This window comes from Notamacropus eugenii, chromosome 1, assembly GCF_028372415.1.
Source record: "Notamacropus eugenii isolate mMacEug1 chromosome 1, mMacEug1.pri_v2, whole genome shotgun sequence".
Taxonomy (NCBI): domain Eukaryota; kingdom Metazoa; phylum Chordata; class Mammalia; order Diprotodontia; family Macropodidae; genus Notamacropus; species Notamacropus eugenii.
Window position 1 is genome coordinate 409408506 of NC_092872.1, and position 26284 is coordinate 409434789.

Consider the following 26284-nt stretch of genomic DNA (forward strand, 5'->3'; position numbering starts at 1 on the left):
GGATCAAGGCTTAGGTCAAGTGCCACGTCCTGACTGCTCTTCCCACTTCCTAAATTACTTTGTATCTTCTTAGTAAAAATGTTTTCTCTTTACTTATCTATGTATATGTTGATTTCACTACACCCAGTAGAATATAAGCTCCTTGAGTTCTGGGATTATTTCATTTTTGTCTCCTATCTCTGGCACCTAGCACAATGCCTTGCACGTAGTAGGTGCTTAATAAATGTTTGCTGTTGAATCAAAATTAATGAGATCAGATTTAGTTTCCTCATTTATATTTCCCCATACAAATGAAATTACAGGTCTGGTCTCCCTGACTGCAAATCCTCCACCCCCCATTGAATTAAAACACTATGTAAATGGGAGTTGATATTATGATTCATTTGCCTTACTCAAGTCTTGACCAGGAAACGGAGGAGACTTAATGGGGCATTACAATCCCTGGAATAAGTGATTTCCACAAGATTTTGGAATCAGAAGATCTACATCTGAATGAGAAGCAGTATAGCACCAGGTCCAGTGGAATGCTGGACCTTGGTTTAGGAAGAATTGGTTTCAGATCATGCTTCAGAGCTGTGTAACCATGGACAAATCATTTAACCCTGTGAGCCTCAGTTTCTCATTTGTAAAATGGGAAATTTGAATCAGAGGGCCTCTAAGGTTCCTTCTATGTCTAGAGCTATGATTCTATGGTCCTGACTCTGCCAGGATTTGTGTGACCTTGGTCAAGTCACTGAACCTCCTTGGGCCTCAGTTTCATCATCTGTGAAAAGAGAAGGTTGTACTAGTTGACCTCTCAGGTCCTTTCTGGCTCAGGATTTATGATCCCATGACTTCTATTGGAGCTTTGAGAGGCATTTGCTGAGTGATGAATTTGAACTTGAACCCATTTCCTTCACAAATACAAACATACACGCACGCGCGCACATGTACACACACACCCCTTTTTTTTTTCTGCATGAATTTTGCAACTTGTATCTCTAAACCAGGATGAGGTTTGTACCAAACTGAACCATCACTTCCGCATACACAACCAAAATTCATCCCAAATATCTGTTTATTCTTTCACATATCACCAACGATGACACGTCCAAGAAATGACATTAAAAAAATCCTTAAGAACATGTATTGCTAGAAAAGGTGATGGATTGGTCTTGTCCTAAAAGCAAGATATGGCAGATGGAATGATCCAGAACTGCCCTAGCATTTGCAAAGTACTGGTGAATCCAAGAATTCTAATACATTGAATTGATCCCCCCATGGAGGAGTTATGACAAAGATAAGAATTATACAGGGTGAGAAGGCATGGAGATATTATGGTCTGTACAGATACAGAGAATATCTACTTTGGGGCAACCATGGATCCTTTCATCAAATTTAGAGCCAGAAGAGGCCCAATAGATTTTTACTCTACCTGGTCAAACTACCTTGTCAGTGGGCCAAATCCATACTTCCTGTCCCCCTCTATCATTTTTGTATAGTCCAGTGAGTTAAGAATGGTTTTAACTTTTTAAAATAAAGTTTCATTACATGACATCTGCAATGTATAGTCTTAAAGAGTTGCTTAGGGGCACTCAGAGATTAAATGACTTACCCAGGGTCATACAGTCAGCATGTATGGAAGGCAGGAATAGAACTCAGGGCTTCCTTGTTCTAAGGTCAGATCACTAGCCACAATACCACACTGTCTTTCAGTGATTAGGGAGCCTTATATGAGTGTAAGGAATTATTTCTCCTCCCAGGTCCTTCTCTGACGCTTCATCTTGGCATGGAGGTGACCGTGGGGCCTTGAAGAATATGCCAGTAGAACATATTTTCTGTATAGGGGTAGGGGTCCTACTGAGCTAATTGGGCTTTTAGTGTGTAACAAGCTGTGCACTGTCTGTGTCTTTAAATACTAGTCTTAGTTACACTAGGAGAGGCTCATTACCAAAAAACAGTGAGTGGTAGGTTAGCAACTAGGTGTTAATATTTTTGGCCACAGCCACTCATGAAGATAGTCTGCTCAGTCTTAGGAAGGTTGCAGTGTGAGTCAATTCAAGGAGCACCTCCATCGTAGAAAAAAAAAGTTCTTTTGAAGTACTGATGTGTAATTATTATTATTATCCCAGCAGGAAAAGTCCTTTGAAACCAAAACCCTGTTCCAAAGAAGGGTTAGGAGAAGGCAGCTCTGTGTATCCTGGTATTTTTTAGCCACTTTCAGAGGAAACCTCTGTTCCCAGCTCAGATTAGGCTTCAGGAAGGGGGCAGCAGCATGGGGACAGACCAGGGTGGGGTGGAGGATGGAGAGCTTCCCAGCTGCCCCTGAGTCAGTACTCCCAGGATGGTTGCCTAATATCTGAAGTGAATTCTTGGCTCAGCCACACTTGTATTTCAATAGAAAGTATACTCCAAAGTGAAATAGAAAGAATTTGAGTACTAGATACCAATTCAGCCTGCTCACACCTTGAGTTTATAGGATCGTAGGATTTAGAGCTGAAAGATAGCATTTAGTCCAATTGGCTTGTCTTTCGGATGAAGAAATGCTATGGTTAGACCCCATTTGGTATATTAGAGGACAGAATCATAGATTTAGCGTTAGGAGGGACCTCAAAGGCCAGATAGTCCAACCCCCTCACTTAACTGATGAGGAAACTGAAACCCAGGGAAATTAGATTACTTTTCTAAGGCACACAGGCAGAAAGCATCAAAGGCAGGATCTGAACCCAGTTCTTCTGCCTCTGGAGCTAGTGCTCTATCTACAATACATTCTACTTCCCATATGCTCTGGGAACCACATTTTAGGAATGGCATTGACATATTGGAGCATAACCAAAGGAGGGCAACCAGAATTAAGAAGGGACTAGAAACCATGCCATAACAAGACTGTTGAAAAGAACTGAGATTGAGAACTCAAAACCTGGGCTGATATGAGTGTCATCTTCAGATAACTGAAGGGTTACCATGTGTCCAGGAGGATTAGAGTTGTTCTTCTTGGCCTCACAAGGCAAAAATAGAAATAGTAGGTAGGAGGTAATTTGCAGAAGAATTTCCTAAAGATTCTGAGATTCTAGAATTCTGAGAAACTGAGTCCTAGAGAGGGTAGTGACTTGTCCAAATCACACTACTGCTTAGTGAGTCAAAACTGAAACCCTACTCCTCCTGACTCTCCAGCCCAAGGCAATTTCCACTGCTTCTCACTGGCTCAAGCGGCTATTGTACAGAAAGAGGACACAGTGAGCTATCTGAACCTACAGGATTGTAAACAGGAAACTAGCAAAGTCAAGTCAACACCTCCCTCCCTGCTTCCTGCCCCCACTACTCCCATCCAGCTAAGGAACAAATAAATAGGTAAGAGATAAGTCTGGGCTTAGGTCCCAGGTAAAATAAACAATTGTACACCAGACAGAAATTGTTCTACTAAACCCTAGGAATTAAGCTAAAGGATAACTGGCTCTATCTTCTACACCAGCAGGCTCCCAGAACACGGGAGCAAAGAACTGTCCAGAAACATTGTTAAAAAGTAGGTAAGCCTACCATCAGCACCTAGCCTGGCTACATATTGAGGGCACAGCAGGGTATAGTAGAAAGAACGCAGGCCCCAGGCACAAGAACTGGGCTTTTGTCATCTCCTATTTGTTTGATCAAAGTTCAAAAAAGATAGATTTGGGAAAAGCACCTGTGAATCCTTTGATCCAGAAATTTCACTCTAGACAAGAGAAGGTTCAATATGTACCTTAATATTCATGAAAGCCTTTTTTTCTTGTTTTTAATTAATTTTTTCCCCAGTTATCAAGCATTTTTTTCCCCTTTTACCTCTGCTTCCCTCAACTGGATTCTGTTCTCTTGGAATGACAAAACCTCAAGGATGAAAGGAACCTCAGAGATCACCTTAGTCAATTATCCCAACTTCCTGAAGACTGACAGCTACGGGCAGGTCACTTTCTCAGAAGGCAGCCTATTCTACTGTGGGACAACTCGAGAGTCCTTCCTTATATTGAACCAAAATCTGCCTACATATAACTTCCACCCACTAGTAACTAGTGCTAATTTTTGGCCTACAGAATCTCAGAGTTGGAAGGGCACTTCTGGGCCATTTAGTCTACTGGGTACTTCAACAAAAGTCCCTTAACAACATTCCCAACAAGCAGTTAGCCGTCCTTTACCTGAAGACCTCCAGTAAAAGAGAACCTTTGGCAATATAATGCAAACTCATTGAAGGCAAGTCCAGTTTTGCTTTTGTTTGTATCACCAACTTCAATATCTGACAAACAAACAACAAATACCAGTATATGCCTGCTGAACTGGGTTGAATTGAACTGAATCTCCTGAAATGACTCATATCACTTGAGAACAATTCAGATTATTGGGAAGGTTTTTCCTTCTATCTGCAACACCTACCCATGCTCCTGATTCTGTTGTCTGGGGACAAGGAGAATATGTCTAAGCCCTCTTCCACATGAAAGCTCTTTATATATTTGAAGGCAGCTATGTGTCCCTGCCAACTCTTTTATTTTCTGGACTAAACATCCCTATTTCCTTCCACCAAAAACCAATTCTAATCCCTTCCTACTGAAGAATGTCTCAAGTGAGTGATTATGCCCCTAAATTCTTCTCTGCTCTAAATATTAGTAGTTCATTCAGTTGAATTTAACAAGAAGAAGAGCTGTGCTCTGAGCAGAAGTAGATACAAAATTTTGATCATACATGGTCCCTACCCTCATGGCGTTTACAGTCTGGTAGGGAGATTCGATGCAGATGACTATAAAACAGAGAAGTATAAAGTATTGTATGAGGTCAGCAGTGGTAAATATTGATAATGCCTGGGCAGACCAAGGAGAGGTGCCTAGAAGAGGTAAGATTTGAGTTGCTTCTGAGAATAGGCAGGAATACTCTGATAGGCAGGATCAATATTCCAGGAATAGAAAGTATATAAGCAAATACATGGAGGTAAGAAATAGTAAGTAGTCCAGTTTGTCGGGGTCATAGAGGAGAGTGAGGAAAGTCATAGTGGAAAAGACTAGAAAGGTAGTATTGGATTATATTATGGCAGATCTAGGATCATTTAATCAGCCAATAATAGGGAGTCACTACACAATTCTGAAGAGAGGAGTGATTTGGCTAGATTTATGCATAAGGAAGATCGTAGAGGATGTCTGAAGGCAGAAGAATCTGGAAGCAGAAAACAAATTTTAGGAGGCTATTGCTACAGTCCAGATAGGTGGTCATGAAGACAGAACATGGTTAACTGTATGTGGATACTGAGGGAGGGGCTGGTGATAACACCATGCTTTTGAAAATGGGAGACCAAGTGTATGGCAGTTCCTTTGAGAGAAGTGGAAAGGAGAATGTATTTTTTAGAAAAGAGAGTAAGATAATAAGGTTGGATTTGGAAATGCCAGGCCTGAGTTACCCGTGGGGTATCCAGGTGGCCTATAGGTGGTTGTAAATGGAGAATGAAGATCTAAGGGAGAGGTTAGAGAGGAATATAGAGATTTGGGAGCCATAAGCATCAAAGAGGTAGTTAAAGTCATGGGAATTAATGAAATAATAATAACAGTATAGTTAATAATTAATATAAATGAATAATAAATGACTAGGATTTATATAAGCAGCTAGGTAGCATAGTGAACGGAGCACCTAGGGAGAGAAAACCTTAGTTCAAATTTGGCCTCAGATACTTACTAGCTGTGCGACCCTGGTAGAGTCACTTAATCCTATTTGTCTCAATTTCCTCATCTGCAAAATGAGTTGAAGAAGAAAATGGCAAAGCTATTCCAGTATCTTTGCCAAGAAAATCCCAAATTGGGTCAAGAAGAGTCAGAAATGATTGAAAAGACTGGACAATATCAACAGCATTCATATAATATCTTAAGGTTTGCAAAGTACCTTACAGATATCTCATTTTATCTTCACAATAACCATGAAAACGAATAAAGCACCAGGCCTGAAGTCAGGAAGACCTTGATTCATATTTGGCCTCAGACACTTACTAGCTGTGTGACCCTGGGCAAGTCAATTAATTCTGATTGCCTCAACAAAACAAAACAATAACCATGAAAGGTAAGTGCTATTATCATCTCATTTTACAGATGAGAAAACAGAAGCAGACAGATTAAGTGACTTGGCTTAGGGTCATATAGCTAATAAGTGTTTGAGGCCAGATTTGAACTCAGGTCTTCCTGACTCGAGGTTCAGAAGTGAAATTAGCATCCCTTGAGATATGCTCACATTAAGTGGTCAAAGAATGGTGACAGTTCCTTTTAACAATACTCCTTGGATATGATTTTAGTGACTGTCTGGGCAAACTCTAGCTTAGCAATTTCCCAGAATGCATTCCTCCAGAAAAGATATGACTAGACCTGAAAAGCCAAGCTAGTACCTCATCATCCTGGACACTCCACTGAACCCTAAGAGCCAAATGAGCATCAAACCCAGAATCTGTCAGTAAGGAGCTTCTGATCTCTCACGTGGCACCCCAGAACTTCCTAGTGGTGTAAGATTTATAAATCTTTAATTTTAAGACAAAAACATCTTGATTGATGAGTTCATGATAACATAAGGCTTGGGGATGAATGGGGCCTTTGAATTCATCCAGTTCAATTCCCTGATTCCTAGATGAAAAAAATTAAAACCTAGAGACCAATATTCCTAAACTTACACATGCAGAAAGTAAGGAACAAAATCATCCAAATTCTCTGACTTAAAATGCAGTCTTCTCTCCGCTGTATTCCATGTATGAGTTCTATATTCTATGACATTTCTATATAGTTATATTTAGAAGTTCAATGTTCTATGTTTCATGTATGATATCTATGCATATTTATCTGAGAGATGAGATTTAGAGCCTGGATACTTGAGTTCTAGCCCCAACCTGATTATTTACTGCATGTACAACCCTTGGCAAGTCACTTAACTTTGTCTGCCTCAGTTTCATCATTTGTAAAAAGGGGATAATAATAGAACCTACCTTTTAGGATTGTTGTGAGAATCAAATGACATAGTAATTGTAGAACACTTAGCGCAGTGCCTGACACATGGTTAGTGTTATGTAAACATTAGCTATTATTCATTATCATTATTCTCCCCTCACAGAATTATAAGAGAAGTACCTCATGAAGCCTTAGGTACTATCTGAATGCCAGTTATTATTGTTTTGATTTTCATCATTATACTTTCAAGGAATCACACTGGCTCACAAATTATTTTAAGCATCCCTCATTTCCTCAGTGTAGGTAAAGCAAAGCCTTCCTACTCCATAAGCTGCTGTGATGAAAAAAGTCTATTATCTTGGAGTGAATGTGCTGGTAGTGCACAGCTGAAAAGAAATCCTTACTTTTATCTCCCTCTTCTTTGTTTGTGGTTGTTCAGTTGTTTTTCAGTCATGTCTGACTCTTCATGATCCTATCTGAAGTTTTCTTGGCAGAGATCCTGGAGTGGTTTGCCATTTCTTTCTCCAGTTCATTTTACAGATAAGGAAACTGAGGCAAACAAGGCTAAATGACTTGCCTAGAGTCACTCAGCTAGTAAATATTTGAGGTCAGATTTGAACTCAGGAAGATGAGGAAAGGTGCTCTATGCACTGCTCCACCTCGCTGCACTCTTCTTTGTTACCACTGTAATTTGAACACAACTTTGCCCCTTACTAGTTTGTAAGTTCTGGGTATGAGTCACCATTTTTGGGATCTTAAACACTGTAAGTACTTAATAAATGTTGATAAAACTGAAGATAGAGTTTGCTTATTTTTAGCTATTACAAATGACATATAATGCTATAGGTCCCGAGTTCTGAGTGAATGGGTAGGATTTGAGGAAGGCAAGAGCAACACAGGGCCTGAGGATTTAAAGCTAAAAGGGACCTTGGAGGTTCTCTAGGCCCCTCCATACCACATTCTGTAGAAAAAGAAACTGAGGTCTAGAAATGGGGAAGATCCCAAGGTTAGCACAAGGAGGAGCCTGGACAAGGAAGCAGCAGGCTGGGTTCAGTGGAAAGAGGCTTGAATTTGGAGTTAGAAAATTCAAAGTTGGAGCTTGGATTCTTTTTTATTTTATTTATTTTTAGTGTTCTACAATCACTACCATATAACAGATTTTTTTTCCCCTACCTACCCCACACCTCACCCCTCCCTCCCCGAGACGGCATACAATTCTATATAGGATCTACACATACATTCCTATCAAATATATTTTCACTATAGTCATGCTGTGTAGAAGAACTGAAATGAATGGGAGAAATCATATCACAAACCAAAACATAATACGCACACAAAAAATGATCTGCTACATTCTGCGATTGATTTCCATAGTCCTTTCTCTGGATGTAGAGGGCATTTTGCCTTAGAAGACCATTGGGAATTTTTTTTTTAAGTCCTTGCATTGCTATGAAGTTCCAAGTCTACCAGAAAAAACTCTCACACACTGTGGTCATTGCTGTGCACAAAGTTCTCTTGGTTCTGCTCCTTTCACTCAGCATCAGATCATGTAAGTCTTTCCAGGCCTCTCTGAAGTCTTCGTGTTCATCGTTTCTCATAGCACAATATGGAGCTTGGATTCTAACGAAGCCATTTGACAAATATATGACTCTGGACAAGTATCTTAAGCCATCTCATCTCAGTTCACTCTTTGGTCAAATGAGGGACTTGAACTAGATGATTTCTAAAGTCTCTTCTGGTTCTAAATTCATGATGATCCTATGATATTGTGACTCTTAATTCAGCCCTCCTTCCACATTGCCTTCCAATGATGGGGATGGGATGAGGGAAAGCTTAGGAGCCTGGAAGAGCAATGACAAAGAACCCAGGATGGCCAGAGGATTCTCTGAAGGAATCTCCCTCCAGATGGTCTGAAGAGAGCTGCCTCCAATTGGGGTGGTCCTGATCGATTCCTTCCAAGACACCAGAGGAAGCATGGCCTCTCAGTCTTAGAAAATTCACACTCATTTTTCCCTACCAAAATCTACTTCTTTCACTTTTCTTAGCTTAGCTGGATACCCACAAAGGTAATGAATATGGAAGAGGAATCAGGCTTTGTTTGCTTGAACCCAGGAGGTTCAAACCCCAGCAGGGCAATGAATAGAAGTTCCATGAAGGCAGAATTCTGCTAAATACAAGAAAGAGTTTTCTAATAATTAGAGCTGTCCAAAAATGGAAGAAGGGAGTGTCCTGTCACTGGAATTGTTCAAACAAGGACTCAATGACCCTTCTGAGGGATGCTATAGAGTAAATTGTGCTTTGGGTACAAGTTGAACTAGATGACTTCTGAGATTCTTTCCAGCTGCTTTATGTGGTAGTAAGTTCCCCATCAATGAGATATTTAAGTAGAGACTGGATGATCACTTGTAAGGGATTAGATAAAGGCAGTTCTTACTTGGGGAGAAGACAATCTCTGTGGTCCCTTCTAGTTGCTATTGAGAGGTGGTATGGTCTTCAAATGAAGGTAGAATGAGCACTTGAAAAGGATATTATAGATATTTTCTTTTGTTCAGATATAAACAGGTATGATTAAATGTCTATTGTCCTTTCTAACTACTTCAGAAGACAGTAAATTTCTCCTTAGTCGAGGTTTTCAAGTCTAGTCCAGTTGACCATGGATCTTGTAGAGGGTCTTTTTGCTTAAGTATGAGTTGGGGTACTGAGCCTGGAGATCCTTCCCGCCTTAAACTTCTCTGATTCCATAGTGCTAGGAGTACATTTCTGAAGCATCTACAATAGGCCACCAAGTTAGCAGAGAAGTAAACCCTTCTAGCTACCAACCCTTTGTGGAAAGGAGTGTCTGTATTCTGGTTCAGGTTCTCACACTGAACTCTGATGAACCCTAGGTTGAAGGTGTTCCCTATTCCACCAAACGGGAGACTTGTTGCCTCAGTGGCTCATTTTAGGTGGTCTTCTGAGTTTGCTTCACTAACCCACACCCCTAGTGATATCCCATGTATCAAAATCAGTGGGCTACAAGGGAGAGAGTACTTGACTTTGAGTTTCATTCCTGCTTCGAGTACTTATGAGCTGCATTGCTGTTGGCAAGTAATTTAACATCTCTGAATCTGACTTTTCCTGAAGGAAATAACACCTGTTTTCATGAGGATAAAAATGAGAAGGACAATATAAAATGTTTTGTCAACCTTAAAGCCCTCTATAATAGTTAGTTGTAATTAAAATAGTCTTGGACTTGGCACTTCCCAGGGGGGCCTTTGAATTGGGATGACCTGGGGCTGACTCAAATTTCCCAAAAATATTCCCAATTGGATCTATCTCTTAACTTCTCTAACCTTTCCTTCCCACCCCCCTCCCCAGTTGTCCTGGAAACTAAGCCAGCTTCCAGGATATAGGGACAGGATACTGCTTGCCCTAATTTTGGCCCCAACTGCATGCAACAGGATGTGATGTCAACCTCCCCTGAGGGGGTCAACCAGCAAAGTAAGGACATACAACCAGGTTTGTTTTGCTGAATCCCATGATCATAAGATTTAGGACTACTAGGAGCCCTTAAATTGATTCTATTTAACCTCTTCATTTTACATATAGAGAAACGAAGTCTCAGAGGACCAAGATGATTTGCCCAAGGTCACAGATATAATAAATGGCAGTGCTGAGATTTGAACCCAGGTTGACTGACTCAAAATTCATGATCTTTCCACAATGGCTCACTGTCTGACAAGGAACACCCTATTGAGATGACACAGCTAGGCAGGACTTAAAAGCTGCTCTCCTCCACAGATTCAGTCACCTTCCCAGGAAGCAGAACGATACATCACCATTAAGCAGGATTTCATGTGGTGACTGGGAGCATAGAACTATTGTTTGTTTCATTTGTAAAATGAGGATAATAATATTTATACTACTTCTCTCACAGGGCAATCGTGAAGAAAATGCCTGATAAACGTTGAAGCACTACACATATGGAAGGGAGGGTAAGAAGATGAAAACTCACATTCCATAGAACGAGGGAAGGCACATGTCCAGCTGACACTGCTAGTTACTGACCCAAAAGCACTGGCCAAAAAGAGGCTAAGGAAAGACTTTGCCTGGCCCTATTTGTTCTGACGGACTAATCTGACTCTTTGGTAAAGAGGACACTGAGAAAGGACAGGGCAGGCTCAGGGCACATCTTTATCACTTTAAGTGTTCGGTTGCACCTTTGAAAGTACTTAAATTATACATATCAGCTCTATCAGGAAAAACTAAACTATGCCTATTTTGAAATGGTGACAATGCAGACGTTTCTAAGAGTTCCTATCACTCTCAGGCTGAACCCATTTTTCCCCATTATCAGGGACAGTAAGTATTAAACAAAAGTCCGACAATGGATGAACTTCCAACTTCAACCAGAGAGGCTTACTAAGTAAACCACATTTCTACTTAACAGCAAATTACCAAGCCCTGACTGGAACACTGTGCCAGGGGTCGGGGCTGCAAAGATTAAAACAAAAATTTTATACCTTCTTATGGGGAGCTGACAGTCAATGAAACCAGGGGGAGGGGAGCAGTGAACACTGCAGAAGAGATACCTGTATCTCAGGTACAAATTGATAAGAATTCAAGAAGGATGACTTGAGAGATTCAAGTGGGAAGGATCACTTTTAGGTGTCAGGGTAGGTGGGGCAGGGTGAGGCTTTACAGAAGAGGTAGCATTTGCAAACAGACCTAGACGGAGCAGAAGGATGGACATGAACAGAGGGCAATCTGTTCAGAGGGCTGTGTAAAAAGATATATGAAGGCAGGACATAAAAGGACCCCAAAAGAGCTAAAAAGGCTAGAAAGATGCTGTTTATCTACCAAATTAACATTTAGCAGGGATAAATGTCCTTCCTGCTTTTGGGTTTAATAGCTCAATGATGTCATAAAAGGTGGAGAAGATAAGGTTAGACAATGAAAAAGACCTGGCGATTTTAGTGGAATTTAAGGTAAATGAATCACTAAAATAATATGGATATAACAGCCATAATAACAATCACTATGTGGCACAGTTGATAGAGTGCCAGGCCTGGACCCAAGAAGACTCATCTTCATGAGTTAAATCTGACCTCAGACACTTACTAGCTGTGTGACCCTTAGAAAGTCACTTAACCTTGTCTGCCTCAGTTTCCTCATTTGTGAAATGAACTGGAGAAGGAAATGGCAAACCATTTCTGTATCTTTGCCAAAAACCCCAAACGGGGGTCACAAAGAGTTGGACATGACTGAAAAATGACTAAATATTAATATGGAAGTAAAAAAAATCTATGACCTCTTTTTCTGTGCAAAACTGTGTTCCATTGTTATAAGGAACTCCTTCCTGGGATTCTTCCTTTTATTTCCATAGCTTGTACCTCAGTCCCTTTCTGAAGTCTGGCTTCCTTGTTGTTCTTCAATCGAGATACTCCAAACATTGGACCCCATCCATTTTCACCAGCTATTCCTCATTCCCAGAATTCTCCCCTTCTCACCTTTGTCAGCTGGTCAATCGGCCTTGTTCACATCTCAAAACAAACCCAATCTTTTTCAAGAAGGCTTTCCCAGACCATCTTAAATGGCATTATCTTCCCTCTGAAATTATCTCCAAATTCCCCTGTTTGTACAAAGTTGTTTGCATACTATCTCTTCCTATTAAATTGTGAGCTCCTTAAAGGCAGGCACTGATTTTGCCTTCATGTCTTTAGTATAGTGCTTCACATTTGTACTAAGTAGACACTACACATGTCCTTCAATGTAAGTATTTCACTGAACCTTTGAAAGTACTTTCATTATACAAACCGTGGATCTAACTCTGCAATTTGATAATGTTAGAGAGTTTCCTGGAACACTGAGAGGTTAAATGCTTGGCCCAGAGTCACAAAGCTAGTAATCGTCAAAGTTAAAACTCAAACCTAGAGTCTTTCTCTCCAGTGCCAGTTCTATAGCCATGAGACCACACTATGTCTGAAAGTGACCTTAGGCTGTATTAACAGAAGTGTTACTTCTAGACTGAGGAAGATGATAGCTCTGTTGTCCTCCCACACTGGTCAGCTTAACCTAGAGTATCATGTTCAGTTCTGGGCTCTGTATTTTAAAAAAGGCATTGACAAACTGGAGTGGGTTTAGAGGATGGAGATTATTGAGAAGACTGGAAAACTTCAGTTAAAGGAAGATGGGGGAGAGAAAGAAAGGGGGAGAGCTTGAAGAAGAGAAGATTTGAGAGGAAAACGATAGGCATTTTCAAGTAGGTGGCAAAGTACCCAGAATGTCAGGTCTAGAGTCAGGAAGACTCATCTTCCTGAGTTCAAATCTGACCTTAGATACTTACTACCTGAGTGATTCTCAGTTTCCTCATCTATAAAATGAACTGGAGAAGGAAATGGCAAATCACTCTAGTACTTTTGCCAAGAAAACCCCAAATGGGGTCACGAAGAGTTGGATTCAACTGAAAATGACTGAACAACAACAACAATATACATGAGAGATATTTGGCCCGGGGTGGAAGTTGCCGAGAGGCAGAATGTGGGGAAAAAATGTCCTAGCAATTAGAGCTGTCCCAAGAGAATATGTTAGGCTTTAGTAAGCATTGAGATTCTTATCACTGGAAGTCCTCAGGTGGTAGCTAAATTATCATTTATTGGGATGTGACAAGGGCAATGCAATTCGGGTATGGATTAGGCTGGATGACTGCTGAGATCCCTGCCAACTCAGTTCTATGAGGATGAGATTTGAGTGAGAGAGTATTCTAGTTTGGGTGGAATGCAGAGTTTGTGCAGGAGTGTTTTATAAGAAAGAGCTGGAAAGGAATGCTGGCACTAGACAGTCAGTCAATCAGCAAACATTTATTGAGCACATACTGTATGCCAGACACTGCTAAGCAATGGGGATATACAGAATGACAGATACTTGACTAGCCTTGACCACAGAGTGTGAAGGAGAGTTTTATAAGTAAAGCTGGAAAGGAGGGTTGGGGCCAGATTGTGGAAATCTTTACTTTAAAAAAAAAATCTTCCTCTTCCCCCATCCTCCTTAATTACTTACAAAATAAAAGTACATATTCATGGAAAAAAGTCAAAACTGACCTTTAAAGTCCTCCATAATTTGCCTACAAACTTTCTTTAAAATAAAAATTCATGACCACTTCCCAATGATTCCCTGTCCTCCACCCTCCCCACCTAATCAAACCCAATTTTGTAACAAATAAGAATAGTTAAGCAAAACGAATCAACACTTGGCCATGTCTGAAAATGTATGCCTTATTTTACACCTGTACTCCACCACCTGTCTGATGACTACCAGACATCTGAAGTCAAGATCGTTCCTTCCATTGAACAGAATTCTAGAATCTTTCATTGTTGTTTTCCTTTGCATTACTGTAGTCATCATATACAGTGTTCTTTTGCCAACCTCACTTCTCATCCTTATCTCCAGTTACTTTCTCTCCTGTACCATATGCTTTAGCTGAAGTGAACCATTTACGTCCCACAATTTTCTGCCATCTGTCCCCTCCCTACCAAACTTGTTCTCCTGCTTGAAATGCTTTTTCTTCCCAGTTCTGCTTACCTCCATCTATCCCTCCAGCCTCAGTTCAAATGTCACCTCTAAGAAGCCTTCTTCAGATTCCCTTTTCCTATCCCATACAAATAGAGTGGGATTTTTCTCTCCTTTGCATTACTCTAGTACACTGAATCTCTTTTATGACTCTTTCATGCTATGTCTTAGAGAATAGGCATTTTGTGCTTATGTTCACAAGAGGACCTTTTGAGATCTAGGCCAGTCCTGTCATTTTTCAGACAAGGAAACTGAGGACCTGAGAGAGGAAATGGAGTATCCAAGGCCACAGATGAAGCAAATAGTAGTGGTAAAATTAGAATTCAGATCTTTTGACTCCAAGTCTAGTGCTCTTTCCACTTTTCCATTTTTCCTACCAGAATGTGAGCTCCATGGGAGCAGAGGTTATATATTATTCAGCTTTGTCCCTTTTCCTTCTCCCACTCCCCTCCTCCCCCCGCAATCAATCAGCACTGATTCCTGCTGAAAGTCAGAAGTGTTTTAGCAAATGAGTAAAAAAATAAAATAAAGAAGTTTTTTTTTTAATATGAAGAATCAAATATGATCCCAGCAATCAGGAAAGACAAATCACAAGAATCACTAAAAGCTCCCACACCTGAAGTGACTGCTTTCTGTTGTTTGAGTTTATAATGACCACCCAGAAAATATTGGTCAGCAGTTCCTGGTGGAAGATTGGATTAGTTACAATAGGACCATCTTGGGGAAAAACAGCTGAAGCCTCCAGGAGGGAGGAGGGCTGGTGCACATCCTGCTGGAGGCAATCGATGGGCTCCCCACACCTGGAGTATAAATGGAGTATCTTTCCATTGACTCACACTGTCAATTTCAGAGTCACTTTATCTTTATTTCTCATTATTCTTCAATTGCTCCTTTCATCCCATCTCTCCGCCCTCTCTCCCTAGACTCCATCAGGAACTGAGCACAGAATGTGAGAACTTGAAAGGACTGTTGAACATCAGAGAGAGAAGAGAACTTACAAGAGCCCAGAGAATGTCAGAATTGGAACAGTCCTCAGATCATAGAACAAAGAAGATCAGAGATGGAAAAGATTGAGGGCTATTCCTTGTTTTACAGAAGAGGAAACTGAGACTCAAAGAGGGTGCCTATGGCTGTCATGTAGTAGGTGCTTAATAAAGGCTTGTTGCTTCGGTGTTCAAGATTGTATAGTAGAGTTCCACTTCTAAAGTGGAAGAACCTAGGTCTCCTGGCTTCAAGTGTAGGGAGTACCACTCTCATTTATACATATTACATTGCCTCAGATCTGCCTTGATGAGTGGCTTAAAAGGAACTTTCTGGAAAACAAGAAATATGCCTCACATTTGAAGAGCTCATATACTAAACCTTTTACATACATTAAAACCTTTGAGCCTCACAATGAGATAGGCAATGCCGTTATTATTGTGCCCATTCTACAGATGAGCAAATTGAAACACAAAGAGGGAAAGTGATTTTCCTAAGATCACACAGCTAGTAAGCAGCAAATCCAAGTCTCCAATCCAGGCTTTCCAATTCTAAGGCCAATGCCCTGTGCTCCAGGGCCTCTTTCGCCTATTTCAAGATGATTGTGCCCCACATAAATGGAGCTTAGAGATGTAATCAACTAAAATTCACAGCAAAATTAATCTGACACCTATTTAATGACATGCATAATCATTTCTGTACTGCATGGAAATCAGGCATAAACAGTGAACACTTTGAGTAAATGAGTGTAATCAGTGTTACTTTTGCACAGCCAAACAAAAGAATAAGCAGGGGAACAGAAGAGGGTCATGGATATGTTTAAAAAAAAAAACCAGCAACTTTCTCTAAGTATGGAGAGAGGAAGAGAGAGAGAGAGAGAGAGAGAGAGAGAGAGAGAGAGAGAGAGAGAGAGAGAGCCCTAGTCTCATAACTAAGAACTTCTGTTTTGAACTCTGCTACTTGATCTTGGTCAAATCACTTGACACCTATGTGCCTCAGTTTCCCTGTCTGTAACATAATGGAGGACAAGATGATCCTCTAAGTTCCAAGTCTAGTGTTCCTTCCACTATGCCATGCCAGCACAGAGCCAGAAAGGCCTGGGTTCAATTCCTACCTCTGACACAAATAGTCTGTATGATCCTGGCAAATCATCTAATCTCTGAATCCTCTTAAGAAACTCTCCAAGCCTGTAAGTTGAAGAAAAAGTTTCAACCTGCACAAGTAGAGGAAATTCCTCACTGGGGCTCCCTATATTAATGAAACTATAACTCTGGCCCCAAACCATCTATACCCTCCATTGTGAGTCCTTGTGATCCCTAATAGTCAGTTTAAAATAAGAGGCTGGAACTCAAAAGAAAGATGAGGGCTAGAGACAGATTTTGGATAGTGCATAGTGGTGACAGATGAAATCACCAGAATAAATGTACTATCCAGGGAGAAACTGTAGTGGTCAAGTAATGTCGTGGAAAGAACACTAGTTTTGAAGCCAGAAGATCTGGTTTTGAATTCCAATTCTGCTCCTTACTACCTGTGTGACATTGGATAAGTCTCTTACCATTTCTGGGTTCCCTTTTCTTCATCTTTAAAAAAAGGAGGTTGAATCTCTAAGGTCTTTCCCAACTCTAAATCCTATGATATCATTCCTTAGGAAACAAAGATCAACCTCAGCCTCCAGGGTAGAAAATGGTGACTTTGGAAGACCTATGCTGAAGCATGCTTCTCAAACTCTTGGCGCAGAGGTTCTAGACTAGACAGAACAGCAGAGGGAGGCTTACGTTTTCTTTGACTGTGCTTATTTGTGTCAAGGGAGAGTTTCATGGCATGGGGGTGAGAAATCATTCAGAAGTGACAGTGATATAAAAAAAGAAAGGAAAAGAACAAAGCATTAATAAAATCTTTGTAAACTAGTCCACTCAGCCCCCCCTGCCCCAAGCCCCCATCTACAGGCTGGCACCACATACCAGACCATGGCTGCTTCACTTTCATATTCCTTCCAGTCCTTCACCCAGGACATTTCTCCCCATCTGCTTGACTCTGCCAGTATCATTCCCCTCTCCCTCCTCTTTCCTTCTCCCCAGAACAAAACACTCTTATCTAGTCACCACTCCCTTTATGGATAGTCTTCCTTTTTTTAGCATTTTAAGTTCCTTCAGGGCTGGGCCTTTCTTTTAAAATATTTGTGTCCCCCATGCTTAGCACAGTGTCTGGATCATAGCAAGTGTTTAATACTTTTTCACTCAAAAAAAAAAAAAGTAGTGGGGATGGGGAGAATCAGTGAGCAATGCTTCTCCCCTTTAGGAAAGGGAGATCATAGATTTAGAACTAGAAGGATTAGGGGTCAATCCCTTCTCTTTCTGGTCTAAGCTTCTCTGTAAAATGAGAAGGCTGGACTGGATAAATATCTGTAAAGCTCAGTTATCATAGTCTAACTATGCCTGGCTAAAATGCCTGGAGGGAGAGGGAGTTTTGAAAGTGTGAGGGATGGTAAAAGAGGTTATGTAGGAATATGCCATACTTCAAAGGAAATCAGAAATGAAATTTAGGGTGGAGTGCACTTAGTATGAGAGCAGAGAACAGAGAGGGGTAAAGAACTCCAGAAGTGAGAAGAGACATAAAGAAGGGAGAAAATCACCCAAACTGCCATGTACCCACTCACTTTTCTCCTCAAAAAGTCCATCTCAGGCCCAAGTCAGGCATGACAAATATTTGATTTATGAAATCACCATCCCTTTTGGACCCAGGTATCCTCCCTTTTCTCTTTCCTTTAGAGTCAGTGCTGTTATTCAGTCATTTTTCAATCTTTCCAACTCTTCATGACCCCATTTGGGGTTTGCTTGGCAAAAATACTGGCGTGCCATTTTCTTTTCCAGCTCATTTTACAGATGAGAAAACTGAGGCAAACAGGGTGAAGTGACTTACCCAGGGTCACATAGCTAGTAAATATCTGAGGTCAGATTTGAACTCAGGAAGATGAGTCTTCCTGACTTGAGGCCTGACACTATCCATTGTGCCAACTAGCTGGCAATATCAAAGCTTTCTCCTTGTGTCTGTCCAATCTCTCCCTTCTCAGTGCTATCCTTCACAGTCTGACTAATGCCCAAATTTGATTATGTCACACTCCTAGTCAAAATCCTTCAATGACTTCCCAGTGCTCAAAGACAAAGGAAAAAAAATACACACTTCTTCATCTGGTATTCAAGGCCTTTAACAATCTGACTTCAACCTACCTTTTCAAACTTATTTCACTCTATTCCCCTCCCACAAGAATAGTGTGGGATTTTGTGCAGAGACCTCACTTTAGAGCCAAGATGAATTGGGTTCAGGTCCTGGCTCCAACACATATTGGCTGTGTGACTCTGGGCAAGTTACTTAATCTCTCAGAGCTGTAGGCAATTGTAAAAGACTAAGTTTCAGGGAATGTAGTTTCCTCTATCTGTGCAATCACAGATCCAGTCCCTGTCCTCTCCTTTCTGCACCCATTATTCCAGTCAAACTGGACTACATGTTGCTCCCCAATCCTGCATTTTCCCATACATTTATGCAGAACTGTCCCAGAATACATGTCTTTTCTTCAGATCCTGGAGGAATCCTTCCCTTTCTTCAAGGCTCAGCCCAGCTCAAATGCCTTCGCGATGCAAAAATCATCCTCTTATTTGATAAGTGCCACCCCACCCCCATTCCCCAGTTGAAAGCTATGGGGTGTGTGTGTGTGTGTGTGTGTGTGTGTGTGTGTGTGTGTGTGTGTGTGTGTGTGTGTGTGTGTGTGTACGTAGTCTAGAGTCTTCCTTTGCCTTTATCATGCTCTATCTGGTGCCTTCAAGGGGCTATATGATTCCTAAAGGTCTTTCCAACTATTTTGGCTGCATAGATACTTATCTCTGCACTAATCCTACCAACCACCCCTCTTATATTGTAAATTCCTAGAGGGTTAGGGACAGCATTATTTTTAACTTTGTATTCCCAGGGACTTGTACATAGTGGATGCTAACCAACTGAATTATTCACTAAATTGAGTAGAGGAGCTAAGTGGGGCTGAGAAGTGGGATAGGACAGGAATGACAGCCTTAGAAGATAGTCATATCTTCCCTAAATCCTCTCTGCCCCAGCATGATTCCTTCAATCAATCATTGTATGACAAAAATTTCAGTCCTCTCACCTGATCACCCTTCTTTGTACATGCTTCAACTCATCCCTAAAATGTGTCTCTGAAACTAAACACCACAATCTAGGTCTGGTGTGACCACTTTTTTCTCACGGTCTTCCATCTGCTTCTTAGAGAGGCTCGTCCCTTGTATTTCAAGGCTGTCCACCAAGCCTGTTTGTGATCCTGAACATTTGCACCCTGTTGCTGCAAACCTGCCAGCTGGACAGCCCTTAGCTGAAGGCCTGAGGCCACACCTCTGTCTCTTCCTCCTCCGGTTTAACCAGCATCTGGACAGAGAGACCCAGAAGAGTTTAGAGCATGGTCTAACTCTGTCTGAGTCTAGACCAACTTCTCTAAAATAAAGACTTTATTCTGCCAGGATGTTAAGGGATGGCTTTGTGTATTCTGGATAATAACAACACAACCATTTTGCTAATGCTGTAGTGTTTTAAGGTTTACAAACGGCTTTCTTAACACAATCAAGAATAAACCCATCTCAAAAATAAGGAAATTGAGGCTTGTTCACCAACACAAAACAAGGGAGAGAGGCAGATTCAATCTCTGGCATTTTCATTCCAAGCCTTTCCATTGTGTTACACTTCCTTTCTAGATGGTGTAAATTTTCTATCATGATGAGATGGGGGCTATGGACCAGGTAAAAGGTACTGCTGGAATTTGGTAATGAGTCAGTGGAGGTGTTCTATCAGAGGCTAGATGAGTACTTTTCAAAGATACTATCACAGGTTAGAACTGGAATAGATTCCTCTACGATTCTGCAAATCCATGCACACACACTTGCCCAGGACAGTTCAAATATAGAGAAAAGCTGTTTATTTATAGAACAAAGGAAAGATCCTGTGTTTTTTATTTGTTTTTCTTTCCTGGAATTGCCTTTTCTCCAAAGCCCCACTTTTTTCAGAATCACGATCTCAGAGACTATGCAGTCTAACTCTAACCTGAAGAGAAATTCCCTCTGTGAAATCATTTCCGGCTCGAGTATCTGATTCTTTTGATTTTGGTGGGAACCATCAGGAGATAGAAGGGGAATGAATATACTCTATGCAAAATTTGAAAACTGCACAACTCATCTATACCAATAATCCTCTTGTGTATTATTGTCCATGATAGGCTCTGTGTCTTTATCATAATATGCTACTTGACATCACAAAATAGCTGCATGAGACTTTAGAGATCATAGAGCCAGTGACATGGTAGAAAGTGCAATGAACATAGGGTCTGAAGACTTGGTTTTGCCGCTTACATTCTGTGTAACTTTAAGCAAATCGGATTTTTTTGGCCTTAGTTTCCCATCTATAAAATGTCTCTCTTCAATTCAGTTAATGTTCTCATTTTATATGTGAAGAAACTAAGGTTGAGGCAGGGTTAATGGCCTGCCCAAGGTCATACAAATAGAAGAGCTGACATTTGAATACAAATCTAATTTTTCCCCCAGCATTAAAACATCTTCATTTTCAAAAACGCACGCAAAATATACCTCTCAGAGTGCCCTCATACTTGCTGCACCCTAGGTTAATACTCACCTTGCCTATCCCTAGTTTTGGCCATTAGATACAACTATCCTGGAAACTAGAAAAAGAGAATGAAGAACTCTGGGTAGAGAAAGCATATGCCAGGTTTGCCTTGGGGAATCCTTTACAAAAGGGATTATCAACCACTTGTCTTTCTCTTCCCTGGATGAAAAAGATCTCTTCAATCCTATTTTTCAAGGAATTATCCAAAAGCTCAACCATAATAAAGTATCACATTTATTTACCACTTTAAAAATCAATTTCCTCACAACTCGGTCAGGTAAGCAGTCCAAATATTATCCCCATTTTACGGATGAGAAAATTGAATTCACAGAGAGGTGAATTTAGTTGTCACAAGTCACAGCCACTAAAAGATGAAGTTGGGACTCAAAACACACTCAGTTCTCTTTCCGTTAACCAAGCCTGTCATGTATACACATTTCTGCTCTTTACACACGATGAAAAGTCTCCAATCAAAAATAACTGACAAGAAAGATTAACAAGATGTTGATTAGAATCACTGCACAGGTGGAAATTCTAATGCCTGTTTTACTGTACCATAGTGCATTAATTATTAAAAACTGCAGGCAAAAAATCTCCAGGAAAGACCCAGCCTCAAATCTTTGATCTTGCCTACCCCAAAGCCAAACCAATAGCCCAGACCAAATCGCAAGCAAAATCCAGGACGTGTATCTGGGAGGATTACAAAATCACTAAGCTGGAAGGGAACTTTGAGATCATAAAGAACCCTGAAATTCTTGCTTTCCTTTGCGCAAGAGCATACACACACACACACACACACACACACACACACACACACACACACATACACACACACACGAGGAAGGGGACAACATAAATTTAATTTCAGTCTCATGGACTTTTGTTCAATGACCGCAGCCTCAAAGTCCAGTTGGATTGCACGTAAGTTCCACAGGCCACTGGTTCATACAACAATTCTTTTCTGGGCTTATGAACTGAGTATTCATCAGTCTGCTGATAGATGGACAGAGCTGGAGGGGACCTCAGAAGTCATCTAGTAGAAGCCACTTCTTTAATAGAGGAGGAACAGAGGGGGCCAGAAAGGCCAAGGGTCTTGACCAAGGTCATGCCAGCAAGTCAGCAACACAGTCAGCACTTGAACCCAATTCTCTTGTCTCCTAGTTGGAAGTGTTTTCTACTATGCCCCAGCTGCTCATGCGCTTTCCAACAGCTGTAAACCAATTGGCAAAGATAGGTCCCACCCAATCCATCTGGCAGGAAGATGTCTGAGCCAGCTCCGGCAGACCATTTGTCGTCTGGGGTATGCAGGGACGATTCACAGACAGTGCCTGCTTCCCTTCTCACATTCCCATCAGTTTCTAAATACAGTCATTCCTCCCCACCCCCATCCAGCATTCATCAACCATAAACTACTATAGAAATCTGAGTTACTGCTATTATTACTATTCAACACTGTAAGAGCCAGACTGGCCTTTGGAGAGATCTGCCTGGGATACTGTACATTGGGCTACCATTGCACACACCCACCAACCTGCTCTTGCCTATTTATACCCAGGCAGGGGCCTGGGGATGGGGAAAGAGAGCACCCAGAGAGCTCTTTAAAGACACCCACATCTGGACAATAGCTTGACCCAGACACTACTGTCTACTACCAGGCAGACCAAGTGCCCTATAGGGCAGTTGTCAGAGATGGGTGGCATCCTCCTGTTCCGAAAGGCCTGCCTTGAACCTCACCTCCCCCGTAGGAACAAAAGCAGGCAGGAGCCTGGGTGTGGATGGTTCCTGCAGATGCAGGGCTGCCTCTTCCTGCTCCTCAATCAGAGCCAACCGCAGCCTCCCCTCCACCTCCACCCCAACGCCCCCGGTTCCCATAGAGAAGCAATAGGAATAGATAGATGTACTTACTGCTGGTGTTCATGGTGACGCCCTGGCTCTGAATTTCTCATTCAACAAAGAGGCCAAGGCGGTTCTTTAAATGTGATCTTTCTTTGCTCCAATGCTCACCTGGTGGTGGGGAGGTGGGGGTGGGAGGGAGCGGCAGAGAGAAGGGGTAGAGGAGGGGCTAGCAAGGAGAGGGCTCGAGATGATCTCCAAGGTTTTCTCCAGCTCCAAATCCTATGATCCTGTGGTCTTGTCTATCCCAGGTATGCCCTCTCTGCCCCCAGTCTGCCTCTCTTTGCCTGCTGACTGCTCTCAGTCTTGGAAAGGCAGAAGCAATGAATGACAAGCAGATAGGCTGGCAGGCAGGGCAAGCAGGCCCGCGGACAGACAGACTGACTGAGTGCCTCTGCCCGGCGCCTCGCCTGCGCTCTCGCTGGCTCCAGGGTTCTCCCGTGCAATGCGGAGCAATTCCAGCTGGACTTTTCCTGTGAGCGCTCCAAGGGGGTGTGGACCACTGAGAGGGAGGGAAAAGCAGGGTGGGTGGGAAGGAGGGAGAGGAGGGAGGGAGCCAGGCTGCAGCCCCGCTCCTGTCCAAGGGGAGCCAAGCCGCGGCTGCGAGGTTCTCGCCCAACCCCAGAACTCGCCTGCCAGCCGACGCGGGGAGCCTGAATGCCCGCTCCGCGCCCCGCCCCGCCCCGCCTCGCCGCGTGCCTGGAGAGTCTGCAGGGGATGCTTTCGGGAGGTCTGGACTCTGCCAGGGAACGGGGACCAGAAGAGGAGGGGAAGGAGACCCGGGGAAGAAGCCTTCCCGCAGGCTTTGCTTGCTTTACCAGTGCCTAGGGAAGCGGGGGATGGCAAGCTGCCGCCTGCCACCTGCTGGATACAATGAGATGCTCTCAGGCTCCTGGCATTTCGGGGAACCGGGAAACAACAGTCATGTTTTGAATTTCTAAAGCACTTCGAGTTTACAAAACCCTTAAGATTATAACATTTGGAACTGGGAAGGACCCTTAAGAGACCACCTAGCCCTGTCCCTTCCTTTGGAGATTGAGAAAACTGTTCCAGAGATGGGGAAGTGACTTACCCAGGGTCATGCCCCTTATTAGTAACAGAGCTAAGGTTCCAACTATGTGCTTTCCACCCCACCACAAACCTCATGGCCGCTGGAGCTGGAAGGCACTTCAGAGATCACTCAGTCTAACGGTCCAGGGGAGGTGAACCTGTGGGCTCGAGACCACATGTGACTCTCTAGGTCCTCAAGTGCGGCCCTTTGACTGAACTCAAACTTTTGTTCCGTGAGGCTTGGATTCAGTGAAAGGGCAGCACTTGAGGACCCAGAGGGCCACATGTGGCCTCGATGCTGCAGGTCCCACCCCTTCATTTTGTATTTGTGTAGACTGAGGCCCAGAGAGAGGAAGTCACACAGCTGGTAGGTAATAGAGTTCTAATCTATTCCCACATCTTTGGGTTCAAAATTCAGTGCTCATTCTAGCAGGCTGCCCTATGGCAAAAAGTCAAAGATAGCAAATAATGTAGTCGGTAAGCATTTATTAAGTGACTACTGTGTACTAAACACTGGGCAGAGCTCTGAAGATTCAAAGAAAGAGGAGCTTTTCTCAAGGAGCTCACAGTCTAATAAGGCAGACAGCATGAAAACAACGGGGTACAAACAAGATGTACAAGATACATTGGAAATAAGTAACGGGGGAAGGCATTAGAATTAAGGAGGATCAGGACTTCCTTAGAAGGTGAGATTTTAACTGGGACTTAAAGGAAAGCAGGAGGTAGAGATGAAGAGGGAAAGAACTCCCAGTGTGGGGGACAATAAGTGAAAGTATCCTGAATCAGTAAATGGAATATCTTGTATGAGAAACAGCTAGGAGGCCAATGTCATTGGATGGAAGAACTCACAGGAATGAATCATGTATAAGATGCCTGTGTGACTTAGTTGTAGGTAATAAGAAGGAGTGTCAAGATTTGATTGAGTTTAGGTTATGGATTGTATATTTAGAGTTGGGCTAGATGTCAGAGATTATTTGGTCCAGTGTCTTCATTTGGGTTGGAGAAGGGGGTGGGGCACAAAACTGAAGACCAGAGTGGGACTATGATTCTCATAAGGACAAATAGCTAAAAGCAGCTAAGCTGGAAAAGTTGCTAATAACTCATACTTAAGGTTTATGAGGAAAGAAAGTACTTTGTAGAACTTGAGTGTGAGTTATTACCAGAGTAGTTTATTAGTCTTATTTTATAGATGAGGACATTTAGGCCCTCTAGGTCCTCAAGTGTGGCTCTTTAACTGAACCCCAATCCCACAGAACAAAAGTTTGGATGTCCTCGATGGGCTGCACTTGAGGACCTAGAGAGCCACTTAAACTCAGGGATCTCTAAAGTCCCTTCCAGCTCTAGTGGCTGTGAGCTTTGCGGTGGGATAGAAAGCATATAGTTGGAACCCTAGATCTGTTATTAATAAGGGGCATGATCCTTGGTAAATCATTTCCCCACCTCTGTATCATTTTTCTCAATTTCTAAAGGAAGGGGCCAGGCTAGGTGGTCTCTAAGGTTCCCTTCCAGTTCCAAATGTTATAATCTTAAGGGCTTTGTAAATCCAAACGCTGGTTTCTTTTCAGGAGTCAGTGGGGTAGAATGGAAAAATAACTGGAACTGAAGTCAGAAAACCTGGAACTCTTAAGTTTCTCCCAGAAACTTAGACTACCAGAGTAGCTCATTAGCCTTATTTTATAGATGGGGAAACTAAGGGGGCATGACTTACCCAGAAACAGAACAGTAATTTATACTCAACATTTCCAACTTCTTTGCAATATGTTACTCATCCTCTCTTCCCACTCTTCATAAAAATCCTATGTGGTAAGGACAAACCTTACACTCTCCATTTTACAGATGGGGAGCTAGAAGTTCAGTCAGTAGAGCATTAATAAAGGCCCTACTATTGACTAGCAATTAGGCTCTGTAGTAAATGCAGAGGATACAAAGAAAGACAAAACACAACTCTGCCAAGTCTGAAGAGAAGTCAACATGTAAACAGCTAAGTACAAACAAGTGATACAAAGGATAAACTGGAGGTAGTCTCAAAGGAAAGGCATCAGAATTAAGGGGGATTGGGAAAAGCTTGTAGAAGGTGAAATTTTAGTTGGGGCTTAAAGGAAGCCAGGAGGCAGAGATGAGGAGGGGGAACATTCTAGGCAAGGGGGACAAACAGTGAAAATGACCCCAGTCAGAAGATGGAGTCTTATTTGGGGAACGCCTGAGAAGTCAGTGTCATTGGAACA

General features: G+C 42.1%; 1 protein-coding gene across 1 annotated transcript in view; it reads right to left on the reverse strand.

Annotated features, from left to right (window-relative positions):
- Nucleotides 1-23797, reverse strand: part of ABLIM3 (actin binding LIM protein family member 3) — a 167797-nt gene extending 144000 nt beyond the window's left edge. The window contains exon 1 of the mRNA XM_072631018.1: nt 23022-23797. Coding sequence (XP_072487119.1) covers nt 23022-23034 — 13 coding nt within the window. The 5' untranslated portion in view covers nt 23035-23797. The remainder of the gene's footprint in view (nt 1-23021) is intronic.
- Between the last annotated feature and the right edge of the window lie 2487 nt (nt 23798-26284).